Source organism: Oryzias latipes, chromosome 7 (assembly GCF_002234675.1).
Source record: "Oryzias latipes chromosome 7, ASM223467v1".
Lineage (NCBI taxonomy): Eukaryota > Metazoa > Chordata > Actinopteri > Beloniformes > Adrianichthyidae > Oryzias > Oryzias latipes.
Window position 1 is genome coordinate 8,863,599 of NC_019865.2, and position 27,122 is coordinate 8,890,720.

A 27,122-nucleotide genomic window follows, 5' to 3' on the forward strand; every position below is an offset into this window, starting at 1 on the left:
GACATTTCAAAAGAACCAACCATGAGGCGGCTGCCAAGGGACTATTTGCAAAGTGCACGCTCGGGGAAAAAGTAGTTTAAACAAATAAATAAATGTTGTCTAAAACACAACCTAAACAAATATACTATTATATTGATATGAGTGAGTCCTCATCATCATCATCATCATCATCAGTCATCTTTTTCATGACTAATGATCAACTATTTTTACTAGTTAATGGGTAACTGTCTGTTCTAGTTAATAGTTGCACTAATTTAATTTTTCAAGCTACATCACAGAAGAGCTCTGTTTAAGAGCTAAATGATAAAATAAGGTGAATAAAATAAAATAGGAGACGATCTGGACCTGTTTATTTTCCATTTGTTCATTTTTCTAAAGTCTTACAAAAGTTTCGGACTGGTACTCGATGTCAGCAGATAAAAATCAGATCAGAGGCTAAAACAACCTGGTTGGACATCCCTACTTGTTGTATACATTGCATAAAACAACACAAAAATAACAATTTGTAATCATGAGGTCCTGATATTGCCAACAGAAACCTATTTAAAGACTTAAAAGCATGATCTTTATTCTAAATTAGGGCAATTATGGAACTGGGCTTTAACTAACAATCTGAAGTTAGCAGCTTCCATCATAGTCTTAACAAAATAAACAGGGCAGGTTGGACATGTAAGTTTGCTGTAAAAGTTTTGCTGGAAATTTTTGTCCAGATGGAAGCCACAGGAGGTATATGTGTAAACAGGAGGGTTTCTTTTTTAAAAGATGCTGCTGCTGTTTTTCTCACGGACAGTTGCATCTCTTTAAGGGTTTTTAGACACCTTTTATGAAGCTTTATTTTCTTCAGTATGTAACCATGTTACATTTTGCAATTAAAATTGTCTAAAGGTTGTTGTTGTTTGGATCTTCTTAGCACATGAATGTCTTTTGTTGTCCTTTTTTCATTAAAAACTAGATTTTCTGGTTGTGCTTTTTTATGGTTTATTGTCAAACGTTAGAACAGTCACGGACAGACTGAGATGGAATCAATTGACCGTAGAAGGAGAGTGGAGTCTGAAGACTCACTGGCAGAGGAGAATCAGGGTCAGCTAACAGGGTGCACTGATGCTGAAATAAAGCAAACTCAACTGGAAAGCTTGTGCTCTGATTTTTGTCAAGCTAACACATGTCCTCTTATATCAGTAGCAAGATTTTTTTGTGAACTAGTGTTGCAGAAGAAAAAGAGGGAAACGCCAATTACGATCATACACTTCGAGCAGTTCATCATGCTGTCATTTCAACCTTCAGCGATTTTTCTGTCTCAAAGAAGATATTTTTCCTACAGCTCGTCTGCTCCCGATTTACAACAATTTGAAAAAAGAAGACTATTCTAAATTTTAAGTTTAATTTTCCTCATTTATATTCTCAATCATGAGAAAAATGCCACAAGAACATGTTAAAACAAACTTCATTCTTTATTTGTCTATTGTCTGCAACATCAGGAGTAGATGACAAACAGGAATGAGAAAATATATTCATAATTATGTGAAAATTTAAAATGTGAGTGGAGAGTAGTCTGAATTGGGTTCTGGAGCATTGCTCCACCTCATACATCGGACTCATTCGCCAGCCGCGAGTGATTCCAAGCCAGCACGCAGCACATCCACTGGGAGGCGCGTGAACCAGCACCACCTAGCTTCTCCTGCTGAAACTGCGTGCGGTGGCCCAATTTTTCTGTTCACTCGCTCACCCGAATCAGGTGATACCCTGCAAGGGTAACGATTGGCTCTTGACTCAGACCTTCCCCGAGGTGATTGGAGGAGTGACGAACACTCAGCACGTGACCTCTACAATGAGCTTCCACTCACACAGGAAGTATATGTTGAAATTCTCTGCTATATAACACCAACATTATGCAGAACTCTTAGTCATGGTTCTGGTCCAATGAAATGAAAAACATCCGTGAAAGTCTTTTGATGTCTTAGCGTCTGAAACATGCCTTTTATTTGCCTGTTATAGCTTTATTGTACTTAACACACCACAGTAAACTTATCATTTCTATGGGCGCAATGCATCAAGGGAAAATATCTATTTCATTTTACTTCATAATAAATTAAAATTCAACTATTTTTCTGCATGCATGAAATGTGCATTTTTTAATTTTTGACTAAGTTTGAATTTTTTGAAAATGAAGAAAAGAAAGGAGTTAAAAGTTAGACAATCATCACCTAAACTGAAACAACCAGTGCTACGTATATCAATATTTCCCATGATGCACCGCATCTTCAAGCGCTGTAACAAGTTTGTATTTGCTGAAAGAACCTATATATATATGTATTTTTTTTCGACGGCACATTTCAAATGTGTTAATTTTGTTATCCATTTAAACGAATGTAACAATTGCAGGAAACCATCACCGTGAACATCTTGTCAAAGCCCATAGTTAAAGATCTCGTGGATCACGTGTAACATCCGGACATTTGGAAGGTTTGCTTTCTGGGTTACAAGCGGAGAACCTTGGTTTCTCGACTATTACCCAGGGAAAAGTCCCCGGACCCGTGGCAGAAAGTGCCCTGGCGTGAAGCCAGTAACGGCTCGTGTCTCCCCGTCAGAGCCAAGAAGCTCGCTGAGAGCAGAGCTCGGGGAATACTAGTCGTCTTTGTCATGCACGAGAGAAATGCAGGCGTGCGCGCGCACTGTGTAACAGAACGGGGCTCACTCTCTGAATGCTCATTTTGTGACGAGCAGGTTAAAGTCTAGCTTTAAGCTTTTGAAGCAGGCTAGGCTCTCCATCTTGTGGCGAAAAAAGTGAAATGCAGCTTTAAGAAGGCACTCACAGGGACATGAGTCAATTATTGTGCTATCCTAGGCACTTTAAGGGAGTGGGGTCATCTATACCCCACAAGACAGTGTGCTAAACCTTTTTTCTGATTTGTGACCCTCACTGGTGTCCATAGATTACATGAAATCCTCTTCACCTTTATCCACCTTTTGTCATGGTAGGGATAACACGTCAATGTAAGGTTTGGGTCATCTGGACCCAATGGGACAGCACAAGGGTTACAACTCAAAGTAAGTTGTTCTGTAAATAGGGGACGTGCAGAGACCTTTGGAGGGGCGGGAGCTGAAATTTAAAAGGGGCACGTGAAGGACAAATTTAAAACTTTATGACAACAACGTTAAGGATGGCAGACTATATTATGTCTTCTCTTGTAGCTGCCAAAACAAAAGCTTCAACCTGTCTTGCAGTGTGTGACACATCTGTGGTTTCATTTGAATATAGATATTGTCATATTTGATGTGAAATGGCATGACTTGGGCGGAGTCAGTAGTGTGTGTTAGTCCAAGTAGGTTTGGGCGTGGCCTCTTACTGGATCCTGTCCCCATCTACTGACTAGCTGTTTTTTCTCTGTGGGCTTTAACTCCAAACACAAACACAACGATCAGCCGTGTAGCGCGCGTCTCAAATCAGTCGCCGTGTTCGGTGGGGGCAACCAGCCCAACAACTTAAAAACGAATTGTGAGATCTGCAAGTCTATGTCAATCTCCTGCCTACCTGTTTACAGTTTTGCACCGCGCTCCGACTCTGCTGCAGCGAGCAAAGGGGTGGGCGGGGCACGTGAGGAGGGGCTGCCAGGAGTGTGTCAGGGAGGGGCATGTTCATCATAATTTCTGAATTTTTATTGATTGATGGATCTATTTGTAAATTAACTTTCAAACAAGATTTGACACATGAAAATGGGACAAAAAAACCCACCTTTAATAAAAAGGGCACTTTGGGCATCTGGGCAAAAGGGGCAGGTGCTTGAGCCCCCCCTCTGCACGTGCCTGCAGTAAATTGTGGTTTATCAAGCACAAAGGGACGTTCAGGGTCAGTTTTCCACATGTTGCAAGCACCAATACACTTATTTCTGGTCAGGGCAGTGTTGAATCATGGAACATTTGCTCAAAATAATTTTGGAATGTTGACATATATTGACATATTAACATTATATTAACATCATATTAACTTATGTATTTTTTAAATCAAATAATTTAATCATTCTGAAGTCCAGGAGCTCAATCTATTTATGATATTTTTGTCAAAAGAAAATTAATCAATCAATCGTGCAGAGTTTGTGGCATTTGTTGTAAAATAAATTCTCAACAACTGTTTCTGCAGAACTTCTGCCAAATCTGATGCCAAATTAGAATAAAAAAACGCAGACACACATGCCCCCTTTTTGTTATTGTTTGTGTATTTATACTACTCATGGTTCAAATGTGAAATTATGTTATAAAGGCTGCACTCTGAACATCTCTACATTTCTCTTTTCTTCAAAAAATGATGAACATTGGTCACTCACACAACTTTGGCCCATTTTGTCTCCCACAAAAGAAAATGTCCTGGATGGACAAACTGTATAATCAGTGTAGACTAAGGGTTTGCAACACTTAAAAATCCATTCAGGTCGATTTCTTACTGACCAAAATCTGAGCTACAAAGTCTTATTTCACCCTTTTGAAAAATAAGAAACTGATTTGCATTTATATTAATTCTGACAAAGGTTCACATAAATTCCTTTCAAAATAAAAGGCACCTTGTACCATATTTAGGATCATCTCAATGCAGCAATTTATGATGTCAGCAGAGTAAAAAAAAAACAAAGAAAACACAAAGCTGTACAATTTTTCATTTGTCATTGTTGGTGCAGTTCAGCCATAAATTTGTCAAACTGATTGAAATATGTCAGAACTAAATAAATGACCATTACCTTAATTTTTGGACAGCATGGCCCTAAAACTCCTTGAATTTTTATAATTAAAGACAATTTGCCTTATAATTTGGAGGACCTTAAGTATGAATTACGGTTGTCCTTACTAACCTTAAATTGATTTTTTGTGGTTCACAAAAATCCGTTTGACTTTGGTAAACTCCAAAGTTTGATGGATTGTTGGAGCATTATGGGCATTGTAGTCAGGACCCTTGCAGCGTAATACATACTGTCCTTCAACTGTTTTTATAAGAGTTAAATAAAATTTGACTTGACTAACTGTTTTGTGTCCCTTGATGTGCCATATATTCTGAAAAATGTTTACTTTTTAAAATCAAATTCATTTTGGCATTCCTTAACCGGCTAAAAAAGAGTAGTCAAAGTCGTGGGTCTGGGGCCCCAGGTTGCAGACCTCTGCTGTAGACTCTAATTATGATTGTCATGCTCCATAAAGCAAACTATGTACAGACACACAAATGATTAATAATGTTGTTTTAGAAATTCTTGGTATACTGAATGGATGAAACCATTCTGAAAGGTCCAGCGAAGAATTTTTGTAATACATAAATACTGTAATAATGTCCATAAAATTTTATCCAGTGTGAAAAATAAAAATGTTTCAAGCGTCTCCATTTTCTGTGCTCTCACCTTTCTCACATACACCAGGTGTTGGCACCACTAGAGGGCGCACTGTCCCTGCAGCATCCATCCCAGCACTGGAGGCGCAGGCTCACACACAAGGACATAATGTACACCACAGGATTAGATGGCACACAGAAAGATTACTGCGTCACATGGTGGGCCCGCCACATGCTTCCTCCTAGTAACCTACTTTTACCTCACAGATATCCCACAATTCCCTAGTGATGGGCGTTGGTGCGTGCAGCATCACAGAGACCCAGCTCCTCCCTGTTGGATGCCGGAGGGAGGGAGCGACAGAGAGGATCAGTGTAGGATGAATTACAGCCGATGGTAGTGTGTGCAGACGAAGACAGGAGTGTGTGCACGTGTGTTGGAGACACACAGAGTCTGAGAGGGAGACTGTTGTGTTTATGAGAGAAAGGCAGAGGGTGGAATCAAGCAGAAGGGAGTGTTAGGAGAAGGAGAAGGGGAGGAAGAGGTAACACACGACAGTCCAAACTGAGAGATAAGATGGCTGAGCCGGAGCTGAAGTCACGAAGCAGTCGAGAGAGTGTTGCCAAGGCAGTGAGCCAGGAGAAGATGGGGGGTAAGTACAGTTTCTGCTCACTCTACTGTAGGTCCCACATTGTGCACCGTTTTAATATGCGCTCTCTGACGCAACATCATCTGATGCAAGAACAGATGCACCATGCTGTTTTGGGTGTGTGTGGGTAACAGGTGATGCAGATGGTAGATGCGGGCATATGTTGACTAAAAAAAATACAAACCGTTTGCACTCTCAGGCAGTTTGTGTGTAGACACGACTTTATGTTGAGAAACTGGTTTTTCAAAGTTATCTGGTGATCTGACTTCCATCTTAGGGGAGAAACAAATTGTTCTCTTGTGTGGGATCACATTTTCTTTTGCCTTCTTTCCTTGTTTTGTATTAACAAGACTGTGTGCAGATTAGCTGATCTGAGTTCTTCCAAGTTTGGACAATTTTTACTGGATAGAAAATCCCTATAATAAATGTTTATTACAAGACTGAAAAGTCTGTAACATTGTATTTCCTGTGTAATCTATTTTGAAACCAAATCGATCAGAAATCTGAATCTCTTCTGGTGTCATTTCCAGCAGCTGAAGCTGACTCCAGCCACGAGGGTCTTATCGTGGAACAAAAAGAGTCTCCTATCGCTCCTGCTCCCTCTACCCCCGTCGACAACCTTCCTGCTAAAAGTGAAAAGATCGAGCTCAAACGAAGCATCACCCTCTTCAACGGGGTGGGGATGATCATAGGGACCATCATCGGCTCTGGCATCTTCGTCACCCCCACAGGTGTGGTGAAGGAAACCGGCTCTGCCGGCCTCTCATTGGTCGTCTGGTCTGCCTGTGGTGTGGTGTCCACCATGGGTGCCCTGTGCTATGCTGAGCTGGGCACAACTATTGCCAAGTCTGGGGGAGACTACACCTACATCCTGGAGGTGTATGGGGAACTTGCAGCCTTTCTGAAGCTTTGGGTGGAGATGCTGATCATCCGTCCGTCATCGCAGTATGTGGTGTCGCTGGTGTTTGCCACCTACCTTCTGAAACCTCTGTACCCCAGCTGTCCGGTGCCGGACAGTGCTGCCAAGCTTATTGCCTGCTTGTGTCTGAGTGAGTACGACATGTGGTCAGAACCCCAGAAATGTATTTTTGTTGACGTACCAAAGTCCATTTAAACAACTTAAAATTTTAAATCTCCCTCCCCTTGACTTCAACCTGTCTATAGTGTTTTGTTGTGGTTCTCTCCACCTCTCATAGCCTCCCTGACCTTTGTCAACTGCATCAGTGTGAGGGCTGCCACCAAGGTTCAAGACTTGTTCACAGCGTCCAAACTGTTTGCTTTGTGCATCATCATCCTCTTTGGCTTCATCCAGATTTTCACAGGTAAATGCTGCCAAGTCAAGTCTGGGCTGCTGGTTGTGTTTTTATCTGTGTGTTTACAATGAAATTTTCTTTTTTCATACTATATTTCTTGTTAGTTTGACTAATGTCAAACTAACCCTAAAAGTGCATTGTTTTAAAGATTACCTCAAGGGCGAGTTAAAGAATGTTTTCTGTAACCCTTGTGCTATCCTAGTCACTTTAACATTGGGAGTTGGGTCATCTAGACCCACTAGACAGTGCTCTGAACCTTTTTTCTTTAATGATTTGTGATCTTCACTGGTGTCCATGGATTACATGAAATCTTTCCACCTTTATCCACCTTTGTCATGGTAGGGAGAACACGTCAATGTAAGGGTGGGGTCATCTAAGATAGCACAAGGGTTAAAGAAGTTTCATTCCTTCTAGTTTGGATTGTTGTTGGCTGTTATGCCAGCAACCAAAGTACACAACAAATTTAATAAACACAGAAGAATTTTGAACATTGTACGCAAATTAAATGACCACATTTAACTGTCATCCTTTATTTGTGTACAATATGGAGTGATTTTCAAAAAAGTACCTAATGATCAGCCAATTGTTGATCCACACTAACGAGCCTCACAAAGCAGGCCTCTCTCTTTTCAGTTTGTTAGCACAGTTGCCGACTCTAAGCACAAGGCTTGTCTGTCTGCAGCCGTGCGATTGCATTTGGATGTGCAGCCATGTGCATATGCATCTGATTGGCCAAACGCTGCACTACTTAACTGCCTTTATGCAGAGTTTCAGTTGCACAGTGTCTATATACAAAATAAACTGTAAAGTATTTGAAGAGGAGAAAAAGTATGGAGTACAAAAAACAGAAAGACTAAATCAGGCTGTGCCCTAAAAAAAAAAAAAAAAAAAAAAAAAGCGGGAAAACTGTGCTCCCCTCAAAGGCTCCAGGCTCCTTCTTTGCCCCTTTTTTTCCAAGCCCACTCCCACTATTGTTGTGGTGCTTAACCTCCCCCTCCCAACACACACACCCACACCATGCTGCCATGGCAACCAGATGGCGATTTTTGGCGCCAGTGGCAGAGCTTGGTCTGTGACGACAGTAGAAAGAGGACAGATCGGAGAAATGATGTGAGCCCTACAAGTCTCACTAAACGAAATCTCATTAATGTCTGAAAGCAACAGGTAGAGAGGAGCCAGGCTGTTTATACAGATGCACATAGATATTCATCAATTGCCCAGAATCTACTGATTTTTTTCCTTCTGCTTTCTAGAAATGATTCGATTCAAGTTTATAAATTCAACTGAAATTTCTTTTCATATCTAAATGTCAACTGTTTATTCCATTTCTACGCATCAAAGGATGAGCTTCACTTTCTAGTCTCTGTCTGTAAATGTCAGGCATGCCGCCGCTCAGGCAGACTGGAATTCATAAAGCTGAGATTGAGACAAAGGTTGGGTTTTCAGTGTTTTTAGTGTTTTTAAAAACAGTTGACTATTTGTCTGCAGGTGATGTTCCTTATTTGACACCAGAAAAGTCATTTGAAGGCAGCAAAATGGGGGTCGACAACATCGTCCTAGCCTTGTACAGCGGTCTTTTTGCTTTTGGCGGCTGGTGAGGCATTTTCTTGGCTGTGTTGACATTATTTAAGAACAGAAATTAGAGACAATCTTAGTTTTTCAACGTGTCTTTTTTTCTCTCTTTCCAGGAATTATCTGAACTATGTAACAGAGGAGATGGTCAATCCAGAGAGGTGACGTAAAAGTGATGAAGGTTGATTTGAGGATTGTACAGTCATCCCTGTAAATATTCAATTCAATTCAATTTTATTTGTATAGCCCAAATTCAAAACAACAGTTGTCTCGATGGGCTTAAATATTTGCTGATGATATTATCATCTCCTTCATAAATACGGATCTTTTATTTCACTAGCATGATGGCACCGTATTTAAAGTGAAATCAGCACAAACATGAATAAACAACATACATTTACATTAGATATTTTAGTTTTCTATCCATTTCTTCAGTGCTGCTTGAGATCTTTCCACCTCTATGTTAGTGAAATCTAGCACGACCGATAATAAATAATATTAAGATGCATGAACCAAACTCAAATTCAGTTCCTGTATTTGAAAGGACAGTCTGGCATTGTTTGGAAAATGAGATTTTCTCCCTCCAAAAAACCTTTGCTCTCCTTGCTTAATAGGAACCTGCCACTGGCCATCATCATATCCATGCCTATAGTCACCGTGGTGTATGTTCTGACCAACCTGGCCTACTTCACAACTATTTCTCCTGAAGTCATGGTGGAGTCGGAGGCTGTTGCTGTGGTGAGCATGACCGTTTTTTTAACCTTCATCAGGAATTTATTTGCTTTTGAAAAAAACACAAACTACTGTCATGGGTATTTTTGTTTTGCAGACTTTTGGGGAGCAGCACCTCGGCAGGATGTCATGGCTCATTCCTGTCTTTGTGGGAATGTCCTGTTTTGGAGCCGTCAATGGTTCCCTCTTCACTTCAGCACGGTGAGCAAAACAGACGTGTTGACATGTGTGGTTTGAACATTGACTGTAAATGAGAACTGGACCGAGTGACCCCTCCCCCTGTGTGTTCCAAACAGGAAGTACCCACTGGTTCACAGAAACCAAAAACCTATAGACGTAATTGCTTTTTTTTTCTTGCTATTGCTGCCATTTATTTAGTTAAGTCCTCGTGGGAGGGTTGTTTCGCTGTGGCGACCCCTGATGGGAGAAGCCGGAAGTGAAAGAAGATTCAAGTTACAAACTGTCTCATTAGATGCCTCAAAGAAAGTATACAGTCTTGAACGTTCAAAGCATTTGTTGGACAGATTCTCCCAAGTCTGCCTTTAAGGGTCTTCCAACAAGCTCACTCCTGATTGGGGAGAGTAGTTCACTAAAATTGACTTGGACCAATCACTGCTACTGATAATTTCTTGTTCCAAGATGGCGATGTCCGTACTGTGAAAAACTGGCGATTGAATTGACGTCAGACTCACTCAGTCATGTTCTCATACACAGCCAGTGGCTTAGAAGGCTTAGAACTTAGAAGGGGCAGACATCTAAGGCTGGGTAGGAGGATAGGGCTTTGATTTTGATTTGATTTTATTGATTTATTTCAAGCATTGTAGTCAAAGCAATAAAAAATTCACACATATTTATCAAACTCATTACAGCAATGATGAAATGCATAGATTAAAAAGACAGAAAACAAAACAAAAATGTCACTTAAATCATATATGCTTAATTAAATACAGTGATAATTAACTGAGGTATAAGTAGAGTTTGATTTATTGCTTGAAAAGGAGTGGGAAGAAGCAAGCTTATATAATCCCACCCCTACTGAGTTCATTCATTTGATAGTTTTACAGTGTTTTAAATCCGGTTCTGATCAGATAGATTCTCTTCAAGTAACAAAATCCAGTGCCTAGAAATGATTGATGATCTTCAGTAAACTTTCATTCATGATTTCAGTAAACAGTAACGATACCGATATGTAATAATAATTGATCATCATTAAAACACATGATAACATCAAACTAGTAATTATTGCTACACATTGCAGATCAAGTAAACAAAATCAATAGCTTATTGATTGTAATTTAAACATTTCAGTAATCATTATTGCATATTAGAATGTAAAAGTCATTAGTTTTAATTAAAGGATCTATGATTATTTCACCACAATCAAGTTCACACATGTATTTGGAATTATTCAAACACCTGTTGATCTTTAAATCCCCTTATCTTCATATCCTGAAATAAGAGTTTCTTTATACATTTTCTTGAATATTTGAATATTTGAACATTTTTTGAGCTCATTACTTAACCCGTTCCAAAGTTTAGTGCCACACACCGACACACAGAAACCTTTCTTAGTGATTCTTATCAGTTTGATCTTGAAGTTCCTACATCCCCTCAGTCTGTAGCCTCCTTCATTTTCTAAGAACTGTTTTTGGATATTGAATGGTAACGATTTCCAACTGGCTCTGTATAAAAGTTGCGCAGTGTAAAAATCCACAAGATCATACAGTTTTAAAAGTCTTGATTGATAGAATAGATTGTTTGTATGATCAAGATATCCGGCTTTACTTAACCCTTGTGCTATCCTATGACCCCAGCCTTATATTGACGTGTTCTCCCTACCATGACAAAGGTGGATAAAGGTGGAGAGGATTTCATGTAATCCATGGACACCAGTGAAGATCGCAAATCATTGAAGAAAAAAGGTTCAGCGAACTGTCTAATGGGTCTAGATGACCCAACTCCCAATGTTAAAGTGCCTAGGATAGCACAAGGGTTACAGACCAGATGTTTCATTGGAAAATAAACAACTCTTTCTATACTAGCTTGTTCTATGCGGGAGCTCGAGAAGGTCAACTCCCTGCTGCTCTGGGACTTGTTCACACAGACCTGTTCACACCAGTGCCATCTCTCATCTTTACTGTAAGAATCTTGCTCATTTACTCAGATGACTTTTATGACAGTTATTTGTGAAAACGTTGCTGATTTCATTTCACAGATCAAATAAGTTCCTTCTCCTTTATATTAGTGCTTCCTGTCCATGATGTACACCATCTCCCAGGACATCTTCTCTGTCATCAACCTCTTCAGCTTTTTCACCTGGCTGTGTGTTGGGATGGCCATTGCTGGCTTGGTATGGTTGCGTCTCACCAAGCCAGACCTCAGAAGGCCCATCAAGGTAAAGCCTAAGAGGTGACATTTGACGTGCGTTCAAGAACAAGCTGAACGCGGGTTCTTGAACGCGCATTTAGGATGGTGGTCACACTGGACAAATAGGAAGGGGATTCTTCTTCTTTTTCTACTGTTTACTAGCGCATGTCTCCCACTACATTCAGTAGAGACTTGGTACGAAATGTTAAAGCGGTGAAAGTCTTGTAGAAACTTGTGTAGCAATGCGTGAATGCACCAGTTATGAATGCAGAAGCCTAACATGCACATTTACACTTGTTTACACCGTTTCATTGGAAATGTTCGATTGAACACGTGTTGCTGAGGGTGGTGTGCACGTAGCTTAAAAGGATCATTACAGGTCAAAACGTTTAATGTACACAAACTATCTGAATGAGTCCCTTTTTAGAATGGACTGAGCCTCTTCCAGCTCCTTTGTCTACTCAGCAAACATCAACATGTTGTGGAAAGAATACCTTATTTTATGTCTTTTTCCTAATAAAAGCACTATTGTATCACTGATCTTGTTATTAGTTGGAAGTGGAACCACACTGTGTTTCCAAGGTGGGGGGTGGTGGTGTTTGAATGAAGACTCGACTCTTTGTTTCTCCATCATTGTGGGAATATTACCTGGTTGATTACAGCCTTTCATCTGGCCTTTGAGCTGGACTGTTCTCAGCCTATTTGTTGTATAACAGGGAGTAAACAGACAAAATGTCATCACGAGGAAAACATGGACAAAAAAACAGCTTTGTTAAACCTTTCAGTAAAATGCAGCTGATTATTTATTTCAGTTAATGGTTATTAAACATAAATCAAGCTCAGAATGCTTAAGAATTTCTTTAAATTGCAAAAAACTAGTGATTTAGTTCATCTTTTCTTAAATTTTTCATTATAAAATTTAACAAAAGCCCAAGCCAGAACTGTTCAACCTTTCTTTCTGTCTGTACTGTTCAGACTGAACTGTAGAATTGTTCAACTTCCGTTCTCTCTGCCCTGCTTTCTGCTGAATGGCTGACTCACATCTCTTTCTGATTGACTGAACACACCTGATCTAGGTCATCAGCAGTGAGAAGTGCAGGGAGAGCTGGGAAACAGGCAGGGTTGTAGATCCTGAGGGCCGGAGTTTGACGGGCCTGGCAAAAACTGCAGAAATTTTTACTAAACTCAGACAGGGGGCGGCAATACTGCAGCTGAAAGATACAACTTTACCTCCAAGCTCGATAAAACAACTGCAAAAAAAGACAGACAGTCTTATTAACAGAAAAGGAAAATCATGTTACCACCAGGGTCACCATTGTCCTAAAATAGAAGTAGTATTTGTCTTACAGATTTTAAATTCAGTGGGTTTTACATGCACTTTTTCGCATTTTATTTTATCATGAAACAAAGTTTTTAATCTAAAATAATCAGAAAAACCTTTTTGTCATGAACATTTTGCTGCTGTCTTGTGTCACATTATTGTCATTTTCATTTTGCGCTTTTAAAAATGGCATTTTATCCTGCATTTGTGTGTTCTTTTCTGCAGGTGTACCTCTTCATCCCTGTCACGTTTGTGTTGGGCTGCATTTTCATGATTGTTGTGTCCTTCTGGGCCGCTCCCTTCGAGTGCCTGGTAGGCACCAGCATCATTCTCACCGGCATTCCTGCATATCTGCTTGGCTACAAATGGAAGAAGCCCCACATGGTGCAAAAGATGCTCGGTGAGGGAGATGTTTACTTCCAGGGGTGTCTTTGTCTCTGCTTGGTCAGGTGACGCTGGATACGCATTCCCGACACTTTGTTCTGAAACCTGTGAGATCCTGTCGACTCCCCCAAAAGACACATATATTTGTACTTGTTTATAGATAGCCTATGTGGACAGTGTGTTGCAAAAACACCCCAAATGAAATGAAAATAAATATGTGATTGATTTAGAAGCTAATATAATGGGTTGTTTGTCCACAGAAATCTTCACAATGTTCTGTCAGAAGATCCTGATGTCTGTTCCTGAGGAGAGGGAGCAACATGAGGCAGCGGAGTAACGCTGGCCAAACCAGCCAGAAGAAAGTCTGTGGCCATCCATGTAGTGTTTACAGTCATGCACTTGTGATTTGACCCTTAAGTTTATTAATCTTAAACGTTATTTTACCAAGCAAATGTGGAAGACTTTCATGTTTACAAGAACTGCAACTCAAAATTGGAAAATGAGCATTCCCTGTGTAAAACGTCTCAAGGCACATTCCAAAACCTCTTAGAATATAAATATCTACAGATTGGATCTCATTTCGATTTCCTCCATTTTTAATGAAAGCAATGCTTTCCTTTTAAAAATTAGATGTGAGCACATAGGGTTTATATATCTGAAGCACACAGTCAGACCTACAGATTTAGTAAAAGTGTACTTAAGAGTAGTTTAGAGAACAGACAGCTTTGACAGTCTTTATTTTTGTTATAGTTTATTACATATCTTTAGAATATGAAAGCGACCCATGAAGAATAACTGAGGATTTAGCTGGTATAACTAACAATTAAACAGGTTTAAAATACACTGATAGCTTATAAATGTCATGTTCAGACAAAACACTCGACTTAAAAAACCCATACAAATATTGCATAGACTTTTTAAAAACATTTTATTTTTTATTTCTCTAAAAGTAAGTCTGTACTAACTCTGAAGCACAGGTAAACATTGAATAAGCGTTTCCTTAAAGACCCACTCCAATGAATATTGTTTTTTTTAGCACATACTTGTGGTATTTTCTGATGAAGGACATAACGTAAATTAGGCAAATCAAGCTCACAGCTGCATTTCTGAGAATGTCTTTATTCAAATTGTTGTGAATCAGGAGCAGTGCTGTTTGAAAAAGAGCATCTAGAAAATATGCTGGGCAGGCCAAAAGCTTCATGTTTCACTCAGTTCTGATGCATTTGATGCAAAAGAAGCATGTCTATGAACTCCAAATAAATCCATGAACGTCTTCGTTTTTCTCGTCTGAGATGGCATCTTGCTCATAACTGTATGTCTGGATGGCTCCAACATTGCTCGCCATCTTTGTTGTACCGGTCATGTTAGGCTGGAGGTGTGAGGGGCTGTAAGCTAGTGGGAGAGCATATAAACAGAGAGCTCTCAGCAGGAGGCAGGCCCTGCCCACAATTCAGTGGTTAATTTCGAATTAACTACTGCCACTGCATAATCACAATTAAAAGACCACTAGGAACGCTTTCAAAACAGCTCAAAAGATGATTGGAATGGGTCTTTAAGTCTTATTTACAGTTGTTGCTGTCAGGCGTTATTTTCATTCCACTGTAAATGGTTAGTGAGGCAAAACTGTACAGATTTGAAAGTAGTGGACTTATTAGTGTTTGTATTGAATGTATCGTCTGTGCCACCAGTGTCCGTAATGATGCTTCACGTCCTTAACGTCACTTCAAGACCAGAGTGAATGCTACAAATTTGAAGCCTTTCAATTTTTGGATTTTTGAGAGGAAAGTTGTTACTAAAGAAACCACCTGCAGGCACGTCTGCTGTGAGCCCAAAGGCCACAAATCCAGGTTTTTTTTTAGAGATCAAGGCACACGAAAAGCACACAAACATGGCCTGGATTTGAACACATCTTGGATTAATAGCAGTAAAAGAAGTGGCATAGACAGTAAAAAAACAACACAGTTATGATGATTTTTTTTTTACTATAAAAAGACCAAATAAGAACAATCGATTACAGTTAAAACTAGAATAAAGCACCTTTTGTAGTAATAAATTACTAGCAATTTAGCCCAAAGACATTCGTTTCACAGCACAGCTGATTAAGAAATGTCTTTGTGCTTTTAATTGAATGTAACAAATTTAATTATTTAAAAAAGGAAGAAAGTATTTTGTCCAAAGCGGCACTTTGATTCAGATTAAATATAAATTATTTTTGACCCCCCTCCCCCCTCCAAACTTTCTTTTCTATATTAAGTACAAAATATTTTAACTGTATGTGTATAAAATACATATATCTGTAACTGCAAATCAATGTTGCCCTAAACGGCAGGACCCTGCTAAAGTTATTTTTAATCTAAAAAGTAAAGAGTCTTTATTGTAACTGTTGTATCTCAGTGACCATGGCAGGTACATGTAACAATAAAAGTATTTTTCTTCAACGTTTGATTGTTAATGTTTTGTTAACATAAGCTGCAAAAGACGCACGTCTATAAACTCCAATATTTCTTGCATGCAATGGACAAAAAAGTATATTAGCAAAAAAAAAATAAAAGGCCATACGCTGCCTTTTTGCAGATAAGAGTTTCCAACAAAACACAACTCAAGACAGCTTTGATCCAGGCTATGATATCCCCAGCCCAATTTTCTCAAGGTGCAGCCCAGCAGTTTTATCAAGCGAGGCATCAACTGTTTGGGTAGCGACCTGTATGGACTCCTCTTTCTTCCTTGTTTGTATTGCCATGCGTATTGGACGACAATTAGTTTCCTGAAACCTGTGCTGTCAGGAGACTTCATATCTGTCCGAGGAGGAAATGAGAAGCTGTGGTGGCTGCTGGTGGATGTATGATCAGAGCTGCTGGACACAATATTATTGATGGAAGATTGGGGCAGGCGAAGGCAACTGATGTTGCATGAGTATTTTCTCTTTATGTTACCACACAACAAAGATACCACTATATGCTGTTCTGTGATTTAAAAGAAACATGAACTTTGACCATAAAATGTATTAAGCTTTAATATGTATCAGTAATTATAGCTTTAGTATATTTTTTTCTTTTCAGTACTAGATTTCACCAGCAGATGGCACCAGTGGAATATTAATAAGAGAAAGAATAAAGTGATGATTTCCAAGAGGTGATGAAAACAGCAACAGACATACTAATAGTCATAAGGATAATCAAACCATTTTACTTCTTGAGTAGATCATAATGTTCTCAATTTGTCTTTTAAAAAATATAAACAAAAACATTGTCTTTTCCTAAAAACATGTCCCTCCTTTGCTGTTACAAAAAGGCCTTTGGTAAAAGGTGTATACTTATTTAGCGCTTTTCTACCTACAAGGACAAAGTGCTTTACAGTCACAGACCCATTCACCCAGTCACACACACGAGGCGGCTCCGCTGGCAAACACAGGCGCCTGCCTATCACCAGAGGCAGGGTTCAGTGTCTTGCCCAAGGACACTTTGACTCATGGGTGTGCAAGGCGGGAATCGAACCTGCAATATTATGATCATGGGTCGACCGCCCTACCGCTGCCTGCTATTTCTGCCTTTCTGATGTTTTCATTCATCTTTCGGGTTCACGGGGCTGCTGGAGTCTATCCTGGCCACTTGCGGGCAAAGGCTGGGCACACCCTGGACAGGTCGCCAGTCTGTGCAGGACCACAATCACACACCCATGCACACTCACTTTCGCACCTAAGGACAATTTAGAGTAACCAATTAACCTATGAAGCAGGTTTTGGATGGTGGGAGGAGGCTGGAATCCCCAGAGAAAACCCACGCATGCACGGGAAGAACATTCTTGGGACTTGAACCAGGGGCCTTTTTGCTGTGAGGCAAGAGTGCTAACCACTGCCCCACCTGATGTTTTTGTTTGGTGTAAAAGTTAAAATCAAGATTTTATTTAACAGGATTGTAAATAAATGAGCTCTGCCTTTGACCAAGGATCTGAAAATGAATGTGATTTTCAGAATTTGCTCCAAAGGGGGGCAGTGTGTCTCCATCACCATCAAGGGCAAAGAGAGGGAGGTGGTGGAGGAGCATTGAGAGAAAAGGGCGAATGATCCCATTTCTATGCTACCTTTAATCCAACTGTGAAATTCATAAGTAAAAGGCTGTTCTTTTTCTTTTAGGTGTTTTACTGAAAGCTAGAGCAATGTAGCATCAAGATGGAGTTTCATCATCACGCTTTAACCAAAAACATGGCCTGCAGGCAGAAATATGTTGCTTAATATACTGTATTGATCCCAGCTGGATTTAAAAAAAAGAAGCAGGAAAAAGGTCAAAGTACATTAAAATAAACTGAAATTCTTCCGCTAATGACCCATGTGACAGCAGTTACCTTCCACTACATCAAAGATAATCCTCCTAATTAACCTCAGGAACATCGGAGTGGGAAAGACAAACGTATAGGACACTGCAGCAATCAGTCAACACTGAGAAATTAAAATTAAAAAAGGGAACTAATGAATCCACGAATAATTATGTGAAACAAGAGACGTGCACATCCATTTGTCCACTTTAAACATTTTATTACAGACAAAGGAAAACAAAAATAAGTATTTGTGACACAAAATGAATCTAATGCTGGTACAAGTATGTGGAAAATGCACCATAAACAACTGCTGCGAAAAAGGCTGTCGGATCAGCAATAATATTAATAATAATAATATTAATAATAATAATAATAATAACAATGCACCCTGATGAAAACAAGCCTGTTTCTTTATATAATTTATAAATACCTGCAAAACCTGCAACCAAATTAAATAGAAAGACCAGATTGTAAAACACAAAACAGAGCTCTCTTATTACTGGCTTTACAAATTAAAGAGGTGTGTTTGGCAGGTTTATACACAAAATGAAAATATTTAACTCCTTCATTCAGGTCTTAAACACAAATCCCGCTACAGTGAAAAAAACAAAACAAACAAAGGATTTTTTTTTCCTTTCAAAAAGGGATGAAGATGAGTTCAACACAATGCTAAAACATCTAATAAAACTAGTCAAAAGCTTTGAAATTCACTGTTATTTTTTTTTCTTTTGTAACATTTCACATTTAGCAACTTTTTTTTATTCACCTGTACAAGTGGCAAGTTGTGTAAGGGTCTGAGGGCGGGGCTACAGGTAAGAGGTTTTGGGGTGGGTTAGAGTGACTGTTGTCCAAGAGTAGGAGAAGGAGCTAAAAGGTGTCAGTCTGCAACCCCCTAAAGTTCTGCAATGTCCTGAGGCCTTGTGAAGAGCGGGACACTCTCTGTAACAGCTCTGCCAGCTGAGGAGGAAGTTCAGCATTTTTCTTTTTCTTTTAGGTCTCTGCATTTTCCTTTTCCTTTTGGAGCGATACAAGACCAGTGAACATAGTTTCAACACGCGTTTTAGTGTGTGTTTTCCCTCACTGAATCCCCCTGCACAGAAATCACATAATCAAACAAAAAGGATACGGAAAAAGGCAAGGGACTGCAGCTCAATACACACATTAGATTAATCAATTTTGGTGATATTTACAATCACTCTGTGATAAATACAGGAAACAAGGGAGACTTTTTTTTTTTACTAAGAGGAAAGATGATGTACAAAAGTCTTACATGTTCATAACGTCATTGAAATGTTGCCTTTCTTTATCTCAGTTTAGATGTTTCAGATTTTTCTGAAGTGCATCCACCCTTGAAGTGGCAACTAAATTCTAGTTTCCTGCAATAAAAGTCCTACTTTGAGTATGCTTTAAGCATTTTAACCTCCCAGGTAAGGGGCAGTCCATGGCCTAGAGAGAGAACTAGAGCAAAAAGAAAAAAAAAACATACAAAAATGAGAAGAAATGTATTTTGGTCTTCATTTCCAGTATGCTGGCATGAGTTTAACACTCATTTTCACTTAAAACCAAAAAAAGGTGGACAAAAGTTCACAGATAAGGGAGGAAAAAAAGCGAGATCACGAAAAGCCTCAGGCTTCTGTCCGATCTAAGTGCTTGGCAAGTAGGTGAAGGTAATAGAAGCAGTCTTTGGGATTTCAAAATCCATCAGAAAGAAAGAAAACATGTAAAAGCAGATACATTGATGATGCCGCTGTTATGTTAGAAAGCTCCTTGGAGTCTGACATGTGGAGGTCATTGAACTTCAAGTGAGGTAGAGAGGCTTGTCCCGAGCTCCCATGCCACTGCTGAAGAAAACAAGAACAGGATTAATATAGGTTTGGATGCATTTAAATGATAGAAAAATAAAAACATTGCCACAATCTATCTGTTCATCCGATATTTCACCAAAGATATCTTTTCCAATAAAGGCCCAGCTTTGTAAGCCGCTCCACCACAGACATAAAAGCTGTCGACAAACAACAGACATCCGTGAGCATCAAGTCAAACTGCTGAGGATCAGTAAGTATTTGAAATGTCAGATGCAAAGTCTATTTTCTATTTATCCTCACTGACAAAGAGCAGTAATTCAGTATTCTCCAAAACTCCAGATTTAACACGAAAGAGGAAGATTTAACCGAAAGATTCAATCTGCCTCCAGGAGCCTCAAACACAGTTTGACCCAGGCACGATCCCCTTTGGCATGAAGATGAATCAGCTGTAATACGGGAGAAACAAACTCCCACTTCAGAAATTCAGGTGTGAGACAAGAACCTGTTTTTATGCCTGTTTGAAAAGCTCCATTCAATAAGTCAATGTGTGCCAAGAAGAGAAACTTAATTAGATGTCAAACTTTTTTTCTGAGCTTGTAACAGCATTGTTCTTTCCCTGCATTTCTCATTTAAATTTCAAGGAGATGCTTTGCTTTATTAGACCAATCACAGTTTATGATTAATACTCTTCAAGGCCTAGAGTGTGAAGTAGCTCAGAGTAATGCCCAAGGCGACGTTCATATCGGTCTCGCAAAGCGAGTTCAAGTGACCACTTATAATGAGAAGACAATGTAAACGTGTTCACATCCAAATGAGAAGACAATGTAAACGTGTTCACATTCAAAGCCTTTGTAAAACCGTGTTCTACGTGCAAAATGTGCGTCCATTGAACGCACAATGAAAGTTAACACAGTTGAACTTTGACCAATCGGGGACTCGGCTTTGATAGCAACGTATGGATGGGGTCTCTTCATGGAATCAAGTCACGGAAGTGCCAACCGTTTAAAAATTGATCACGGAGGATTTGCGGTTTGTGCCCCGCCGGATTTATATGACAACAAATCTTTCCTATATTGGAATAGAGCTGTGAAAGAAAAAGCCTGGAGCAAGATTTGCATTGCCTCCACATTTCGCACCAAGCCTCCTCCGACTGTAATACATGCGCTAGTATTGGGTAGCGACGGCCAATTGACAACATCATATGGTAAACGTGCGTTCAGTATTCACCACACATGACCGGTGTAAATGTAACATTAGTCACACGCACTCGTGTGCAATGTGCGGACAAGGAGTGCGTACTTATCATTTGGACAGCACTAAAGGGCCCCTGGCACAGGTTTTTTTTTTGGTGGGGTGGGTCCGTACACCAGCTTGCATCCGTTTTAGCTATGACCTGTCTATGCCAAAATAGAAATCTTTGCAATAGAAACTATTGCTGAACAGCAGTTTTGCTGTACGGGCTCACCGTTACGACCTTAAAATTTTGTTTGGGACACCTGCAACAGGTTTGACCATATTTAACCAGCAAACAGCCCGTATCCATTCTTAAGGGCGGTTGTGACTTAAGCATAACTTGGCAGGAAAAACAGTCCCAGTTCTGAACAGCTTACCTGCAATGGTTGGGCCCACAGTCCCTGTTGCAGTATTCACTGTCCCAGTCATGGTTCTGGCCATGAACAGGATTGGCAGCTCCTGGAGACTGTGAGCCCCCAACGCTGTTCTGGTAATCAGCCTGAAGATGGGAGAATCCCTGCACATCAGAAAAGGAGAAAGAGAGAATGGTTTGTACCAGCATGGCTTTGGGATAGCCAGCTATTAGGGAGCTGAGCCATGATGTTGTTTGAGGCTAAATTATGTCAGGGGTTGTGTGAGTCCCTGCTGAGAGGGGAAAACAGACATTTTACTCTCTCAAAGTGCTCTTATTATTTGGTTAAAATGGCTCTAAACATCTCAGCCTTTTTTTTTTGGCTTAGAAAAATCCCTGCTGGAGCGAAGACTTTAAGGACTGAGGAAGAAGAGAAGGCAGTGGGATTGCTGATAAAACAGTGTTTTATGTGTTAAAAAAAGTGTTTGAAGCCTTCAGACGAAAATTTTGACATTGATTTTTGAAAGGATAAAGACTAATTACATGAAAAAACAACAAGACAATATAGACGTTTTAGTAAAAGGACATTTGTTTTTGTGTGAATTTTAATTTGATTAAATTTCTATCAGATGGATCATTTAGTACAGTACATGCAAGCTATAAGAGCACAGTGATTCTCTCCACCAACCTGTTGGCTAAGAGGAGGAGAATGCAGAGATGCCTGGAGCCCCATTTGGTGTGAGATGATTGGCTGCGACTGCTGCATGCGGATGGGCTGATTGAGTAGAGAGCTCTGGTTCAGGGACAGCTGAGCATGTGGGTGCAGAGGTGGGCTGATCTGGAAGGGTGTCGGGGGAGAGGCACTCATGCTGGGAGGGAGCATCTGGGACTGGCTGAGGGTCTGGGCCAGGGAGTGACGGGGTGGCCCACCATAGCTCTGGAGGTCCGATAGCGGGAAGGTGCCTGTCGGGCCCAGGTAGGGCGAAGAGGGCTGAGGGGGCACACTGTACAGGGGCTGCTTTGGGGACAGCAGGTGGGAGGGTTGGCTAGTCTGTTGGGCACTTTTTGGTTCAGGATCATTGTATGTCTAGGGAAAAAAAAGCAAAACACAATTAATAAAACAAGAATAATTCAGGTATTCTCATGATGATTTTGATGTAAACTCAAAAAGTTTATTATTATTATTGTTCATAGCAAAACAGAGTCTGAAGCCCTGATTTAAGAAAAGTTACTGCTTCTCCTCCTAGATTTGACGATCAGCAGATCCAGTCTGCAAACCAACAGAGAGACACAGGGTTTCTGTTTGCTCATTAGCTGCTGGGATTTTCTGCAGTCCTACAGATTATGTAGCACATTTAACTTTTCTTTTCTTAAACAGTTATTTAGAAACAGTAAAACCAGCTGACAGGTTTATTCCATGATCTGGAAGATGTCCTTACAATAATGTTGCTAGGAAACTACAGGTAATTTTCTTTTTACTATTTAAGAGAGAACACTACACATTGAGCTGAATGTATTTTGTCAGCTTTTTTGCTCAATGCCTGGTTAGTAATGACATAATTTTTCTGTATAAAGACTGACATTGATAAAAATGTGTTTTTGATGTTTTTAACATTTCCCTGTGGCATTTTTCTGATGAGAACATATATAAGGAAAATTGAGCTTAAAATTGCATTTCTGAGTATTTTTTATTTAAATGTTTGTGAATTAGGAGCAGACAAAAATGGTGTTTCAAAAGCCTGTAGTTGTTACATAAGACCTACAATCAGGCCACAAGCTCCCTGCTCTGTCTATTTTGATGCATCCACTTGCAGACAAATAGATCCATGTATGTCTTTGTTTTCCTTGTTAGAGCTGGTTTCTGGCTCAAAACTGTACGGCTGGATAGATCCGATATTGCTCGCCATTTTTATTGCACTGGTAATGTTAGGTTGGGGGTATGAGGGACAGTAAGCTAGCGGGAGAGAGTTTAAACAGATGAGTGAAGGGAAGTGTGGGCGGGTTACTCCACTTCAACAATCCCACCCACTACTTATTCCTATGGCTCTGCCCTTTTGCCCATTTTTTGGAACTAGGAGAACGCTTCTGTTTTTTGTGTTGTTTTTTTTTGCAGTTGACAATTTTATGAGTGATGACCCTTATCAGAGATGACCCTTTTCAAGTAATACATTTCTAGTTTGGCCTCAAATGCTCATGGTTATCATCTCTATGTTGGCCAGTTCCACAATTTGGTTCTTACCTCTCCAGCAATGATTTAGGAAACTACTTTGAATATTTAAGTTTCAGCCATACACAGAGTTGTCGCGCCGCCTTGTTTTAAGCTACAGATTATTCCCAGCGCTTCAAAATGTCACAGCACTTGAGTTCTGCAGTATCTTCCATGAGATCAGTAATTTGGCAGGCCTGGATAAAAGGTGAAAAATTAAGAACTGATGGAGTGTAGGATAAAGGACGAGAAGGTAGCGATAAGTTTATCAGCCAACACAAACTCGTATTATAGAGCAAACTAAAGGCAGTGAGGAGGTCAAGAGGGATTAGCAGGTTTAGCTCTGAGCTGTAATGCCTGCATCTGAAGAAAGAAATAGGCAAAATTATCTGGTTAAAATCACATTTTTTGATTATAATTTTAGATCAATGTGCAAAGTGGAGGCTGCTTTAGTATAAAAAAAAGTGTTTTAAAGCTGTGAATGTTAATTATGAGCTTCCCTTTCTTAAATTAGCAAATTAGATGACCGGCAGACAACTAGCACCACAGCTCAAACTTTCTATAAATGCATTTCATGTTTATTTTATAATAATTGTTTAAAGTCCCACCCCTAAGATTTTCCTACCTAATGTAAAGTCGTAGGTCTTTTAATTATGATTATACCGTTTTTTGCCAAAATTAAAAAGCCTGTGTAGATTTTTAAGACATATTTTCTGCAGAGCAGCATGAGCTCATTAGAAGCGGAGTAAGCCAGCGCTTACTTCCTACGCTTACTTTTTTTACACTCTCTCCTGCTAGCTTACAGCCTCTCAGAACAAGAGATTTTTGCTCCTGATAAGTCACGATATAAATAAAGAAATACTCAGAAACAGAGTTGTAATCTTAAATTATTTTTTGTACATCGTCCATCATGAGAAAAATGCAACAAGAACATGAAAAAAAAAACACGATTTTCATTGGAGTGGGTCTTTAAATTAAACTGGATCACTTTCAAATGAGTTAAAAAACAAACCAATGTCCAGACTTTTAAGGCCAGCAGTAGCTGTGCTTTACTAAAAGCTCAGTATTGAAGCAGCCAAAAATCCCACAAACTTGACCTTTCTCAGTCTGGACAGTGAGCAGGTGCAACACCCACAAAATCCCCCAGCCTCCATCCTCTGAGGCCCTCTGTGATGAGCTGTCAGATTGCTCATCTCCAGCCATCAGTGTTGATTAGAAGGTAATGGAGCCCATTTGTATGAATAGAGCTAGGACCGTGGTAATGATCAATAGACTCCTTGACAGATAGATGGGAAAAGGAGAGGGACACACAGCCTCGTATACATACACACCAACACATGCGCACATACATATATGCAGGACCCAAGGAAAGAGAAATGAGGCTGTTTGCCGGCAGAGCAAATGGAATGACAAAAGGAATCTCCTCTGCACTAAATTGTGTGTTGTTAATACAAGACGGCACTAAACAATGCAATCCACAGCCACTCTCTTTTCTTTTCTTTATTCCCCGCGTTTCTGTGCAGGTGACGCCATCATACAGTGTGCAAAAATACTGCTATCAATCTGAATTAGCAGGAAAGTGTCAAACAGCAGAAGTACCTTCTGTTTTGGAGGGGACTATAAGCAAATGATGCATGACACCTTCCTGTTGGTGTAAGACCAACTGAGAATTTCCAAAAACACGCAAGGCAGATTCACCTGCAGACCACAAAGAAAAAACCCTCTCTGTTTTCCAGCCTTCATCAATTACAGGAACACATGCTTCTGTGGTCTGACTCCATGACCCCCTCCCCCCATTACTCTATATTCCTAATGCTTCAAATATGGCCTGTTCTCTTTTACATAAGATGCCCCCACCCGCTCCAACACCCCTGTCTCATCCAAAGGGAGCCCCTCCCAGCCCATTAGCAAGGATTTTCCATCCAATCCATCATCAGTCTTATTCAGGGCGTGTATGTCATAAGCGTTACCTTGGAAACCAGACTGGCTCGGTATGTGGCCAATGCTTTTAGGTACTCTTTCTTAGCTGCCTCAGTTTTTCTCTTGTAGCCCTGAAAGAAACAAGAAAAAAAAATCAGAATAAAGGGTTTTAAACACGTTATAAATGTTCAAACAGGGTTTTTCTTTTATTTTAAATTATTCCATCTTAAACATAATGAACATCACTATCATATATATCGGCTCTCTTTTCATCAGAGCCAATGGTACAGAACACCTCCATTTCCTCATCATGGCACTTATACTCTCTCATCTCAATGTGTCTTCTTTCGTCGTAGCAACACATAATTTCGGTGCCACTCCACCTAAAGAAATGAACTGGAACTTTAGCTTCTCCCTCTTGTTGCCTCTTCAGCTCCACAATAACACTTTGAGGACATCAGTGATAAAAACCAGAATGGTTGTCATTTGCCACCCTGAAAAGTGATCCCCTTCTAAGAGTTTTCCTTTTAACTGCCTTCAATTTCATTTTAGTGATGCTGAAAGCTGCATGCGTCTATCTGCTGCTGTGTCTTCCATGAAAACAGGATGCTCATATTAAGAAAAGGAGAGTCTTGTGCATTCTGTTATTTGAAAAAGACACACAAGAAGCCTATTTAAACCTAACATTCAGTTAAAAAAAAAGTGTGACTTTTAAAGTTCAGACCCGTGCTGTGATGAGTTTATGTTACTGATTAGATGGTATCTAATCAGACTCCTAGGATAAAGATGTATAAACAAAAAAAAAACAATAGCTATAAGTTAATACAATCCTACAATCCTGGCAAAAGGGACAAAAACGTGAACAATTTGCAAATAAGAGTTCATTTTAACATCCTAACTTTTTTAGGGGTGTAGTCATTCACTTTAACAACAATTCGATTGTTACCATAATTTGTGGGTGCCGATTGGTACATTTTGAAGGATCCGATTCACTGACCTAAAATGGATCCAGGACATCGTTAGCTAAAGGTTCAGCCAGTGTGACTCAGAGATAAAGACTTGGATACTGAACAGTTCAGGTGAAGTTTTCCATATGCCTCATATTTCTAAGCGTATTTCAGATCCTCAAGTTCTGCTCTTCTATCTGTACCCACTATAAGAACCAGGACTCAGGGCGAGGCCTCCTAACGTGGTTCTCGTTTGCGAAATAACTTACCTGAGGATCTGAGAGTTTCTGCTACTGTGGAGATTTTTCAATGTAAATTAAAGGCACTTAATTTTATTGAGCTTTAAAATAACTAATTTAATCAACTTATGTATCTATTTATTGGGCTTTTAAATATTTTATGGCTTTTATGGTTTATCAATTGTTTTTACCCTGTCTGTCTTTTAGTCTAGGCATTTTAGCCACAGCATTCCTTGCTTTTTATGTTTCCTTCTATTTTATGTCTGTTTTTTTATTGTTGTTTATTTTTAATCTAATAAGTCTCATGACTTTTTAAAAATGTTTTTAATTTGTATTTATATATGTCTTTTTTGTTAAGCACCTTGTGTTCCAATAGCATGTTGAGGAAAAGTGCTATATAAATTGAGGGGACTGTTGTTTTTCTTGCAAGATAATCAAGTTTTTTACAAATATCTAAACAAA

At 39.6% G+C, this 27,122-nt stretch overlaps 2 protein-coding genes across 8 annotated transcripts in view; one reads left to right on the forward strand and one right to left on the reverse strand.

Annotated features, from left to right (window-relative positions):
• Positions 1-5,609: 5,609 nt before the first annotated feature.
• LOC101158196 (large neutral amino acids transporter small subunit 1) lies at positions 5,610-16,082 on the forward strand. 2 transcript variants are annotated; one of them, XM_011476923.3, is made up of 11 exons: positions 5,610-5,958; positions 6,489-7,004; positions 7,152-7,277; positions 8,757-8,862; positions 8,957-9,001; positions 9,455-9,578; positions 9,670-9,773; positions 11,615-11,711; positions 11,818-11,967; positions 13,486-13,660; positions 13,905-16,082. In XM_011476923.3, exons 1-11 carry the CDS (start codon positions 5,883-5,885, stop codon positions 13,979-13,981), a joined length of 1,596 nt encoding a protein of 531 aa, XP_011475225.1. In that variant the 5' UTR covers positions 5,610-5,882; the 3' UTR covers positions 13,982-16,082. The 2 variants fall into 2 exon arrangements, with proteins under 2 accessions (XP_011475225.1, XP_004070697.1); XM_004070649.4 differs by having other exon boundaries at positions 5,614-5,958; positions 6,486-7,004.
• A 2,072-nt stretch (positions 16,083-18,154) lies between these two features.
• Positions 18,155-27,122, reverse strand: part of LOC101170586 (thymocyte selection-associated high mobility group box protein TOX) — an 89,123-nt gene continuing 80,155 nt past the window's right edge. For 5 of the 6 annotated variants that reach the window (XM_011476928.3, XM_011476926.3, XM_011476925.3 and 2 more), the window contains 4 exons: positions 25,525-25,605; positions 22,037-22,435; positions 21,374-21,513; positions 18,155-19,799 (listed from right to left, as the gene is read on the reverse strand). In XM_011476928.3, coding sequence (XP_011475230.1) covers positions 19,757-19,799; positions 21,374-21,513; positions 22,037-22,435; positions 25,525-25,605 — 663 coding nt within the window. In that variant the 3' untranslated portion in view covers positions 18,155-19,756. The remainder of the gene's footprint in view (positions 19,800-21,373; positions 21,514-22,036; positions 22,436-25,524; positions 25,606-27,122) is intronic. The other variant, XM_020704533.2, reaches the window with a different exon arrangement.

Coding starts and splice junctions, on each gene's coding strand:
- LOC101158196 (XM_004070649.4), top strand. CDS start 5,883: ATGGCTGAGCCGGAGCTGAAGTCACGAAGCAGTCGAGAGAGTGTTGCC. Junction 9,579..9,669: donor AGTCGGAGGCTGTTGCTGTG/GTGAGCATGACC, acceptor TTTGTTTTGCAG/ACTTTTGGGGAGCAGCACCT. Junction 13,661..13,904: donor CATGGTGCAAAAGATGCTCG/GTGAGGGAGATG, acceptor GTTTGTCCACAG/AAATCTTCACAATGTTCTGT.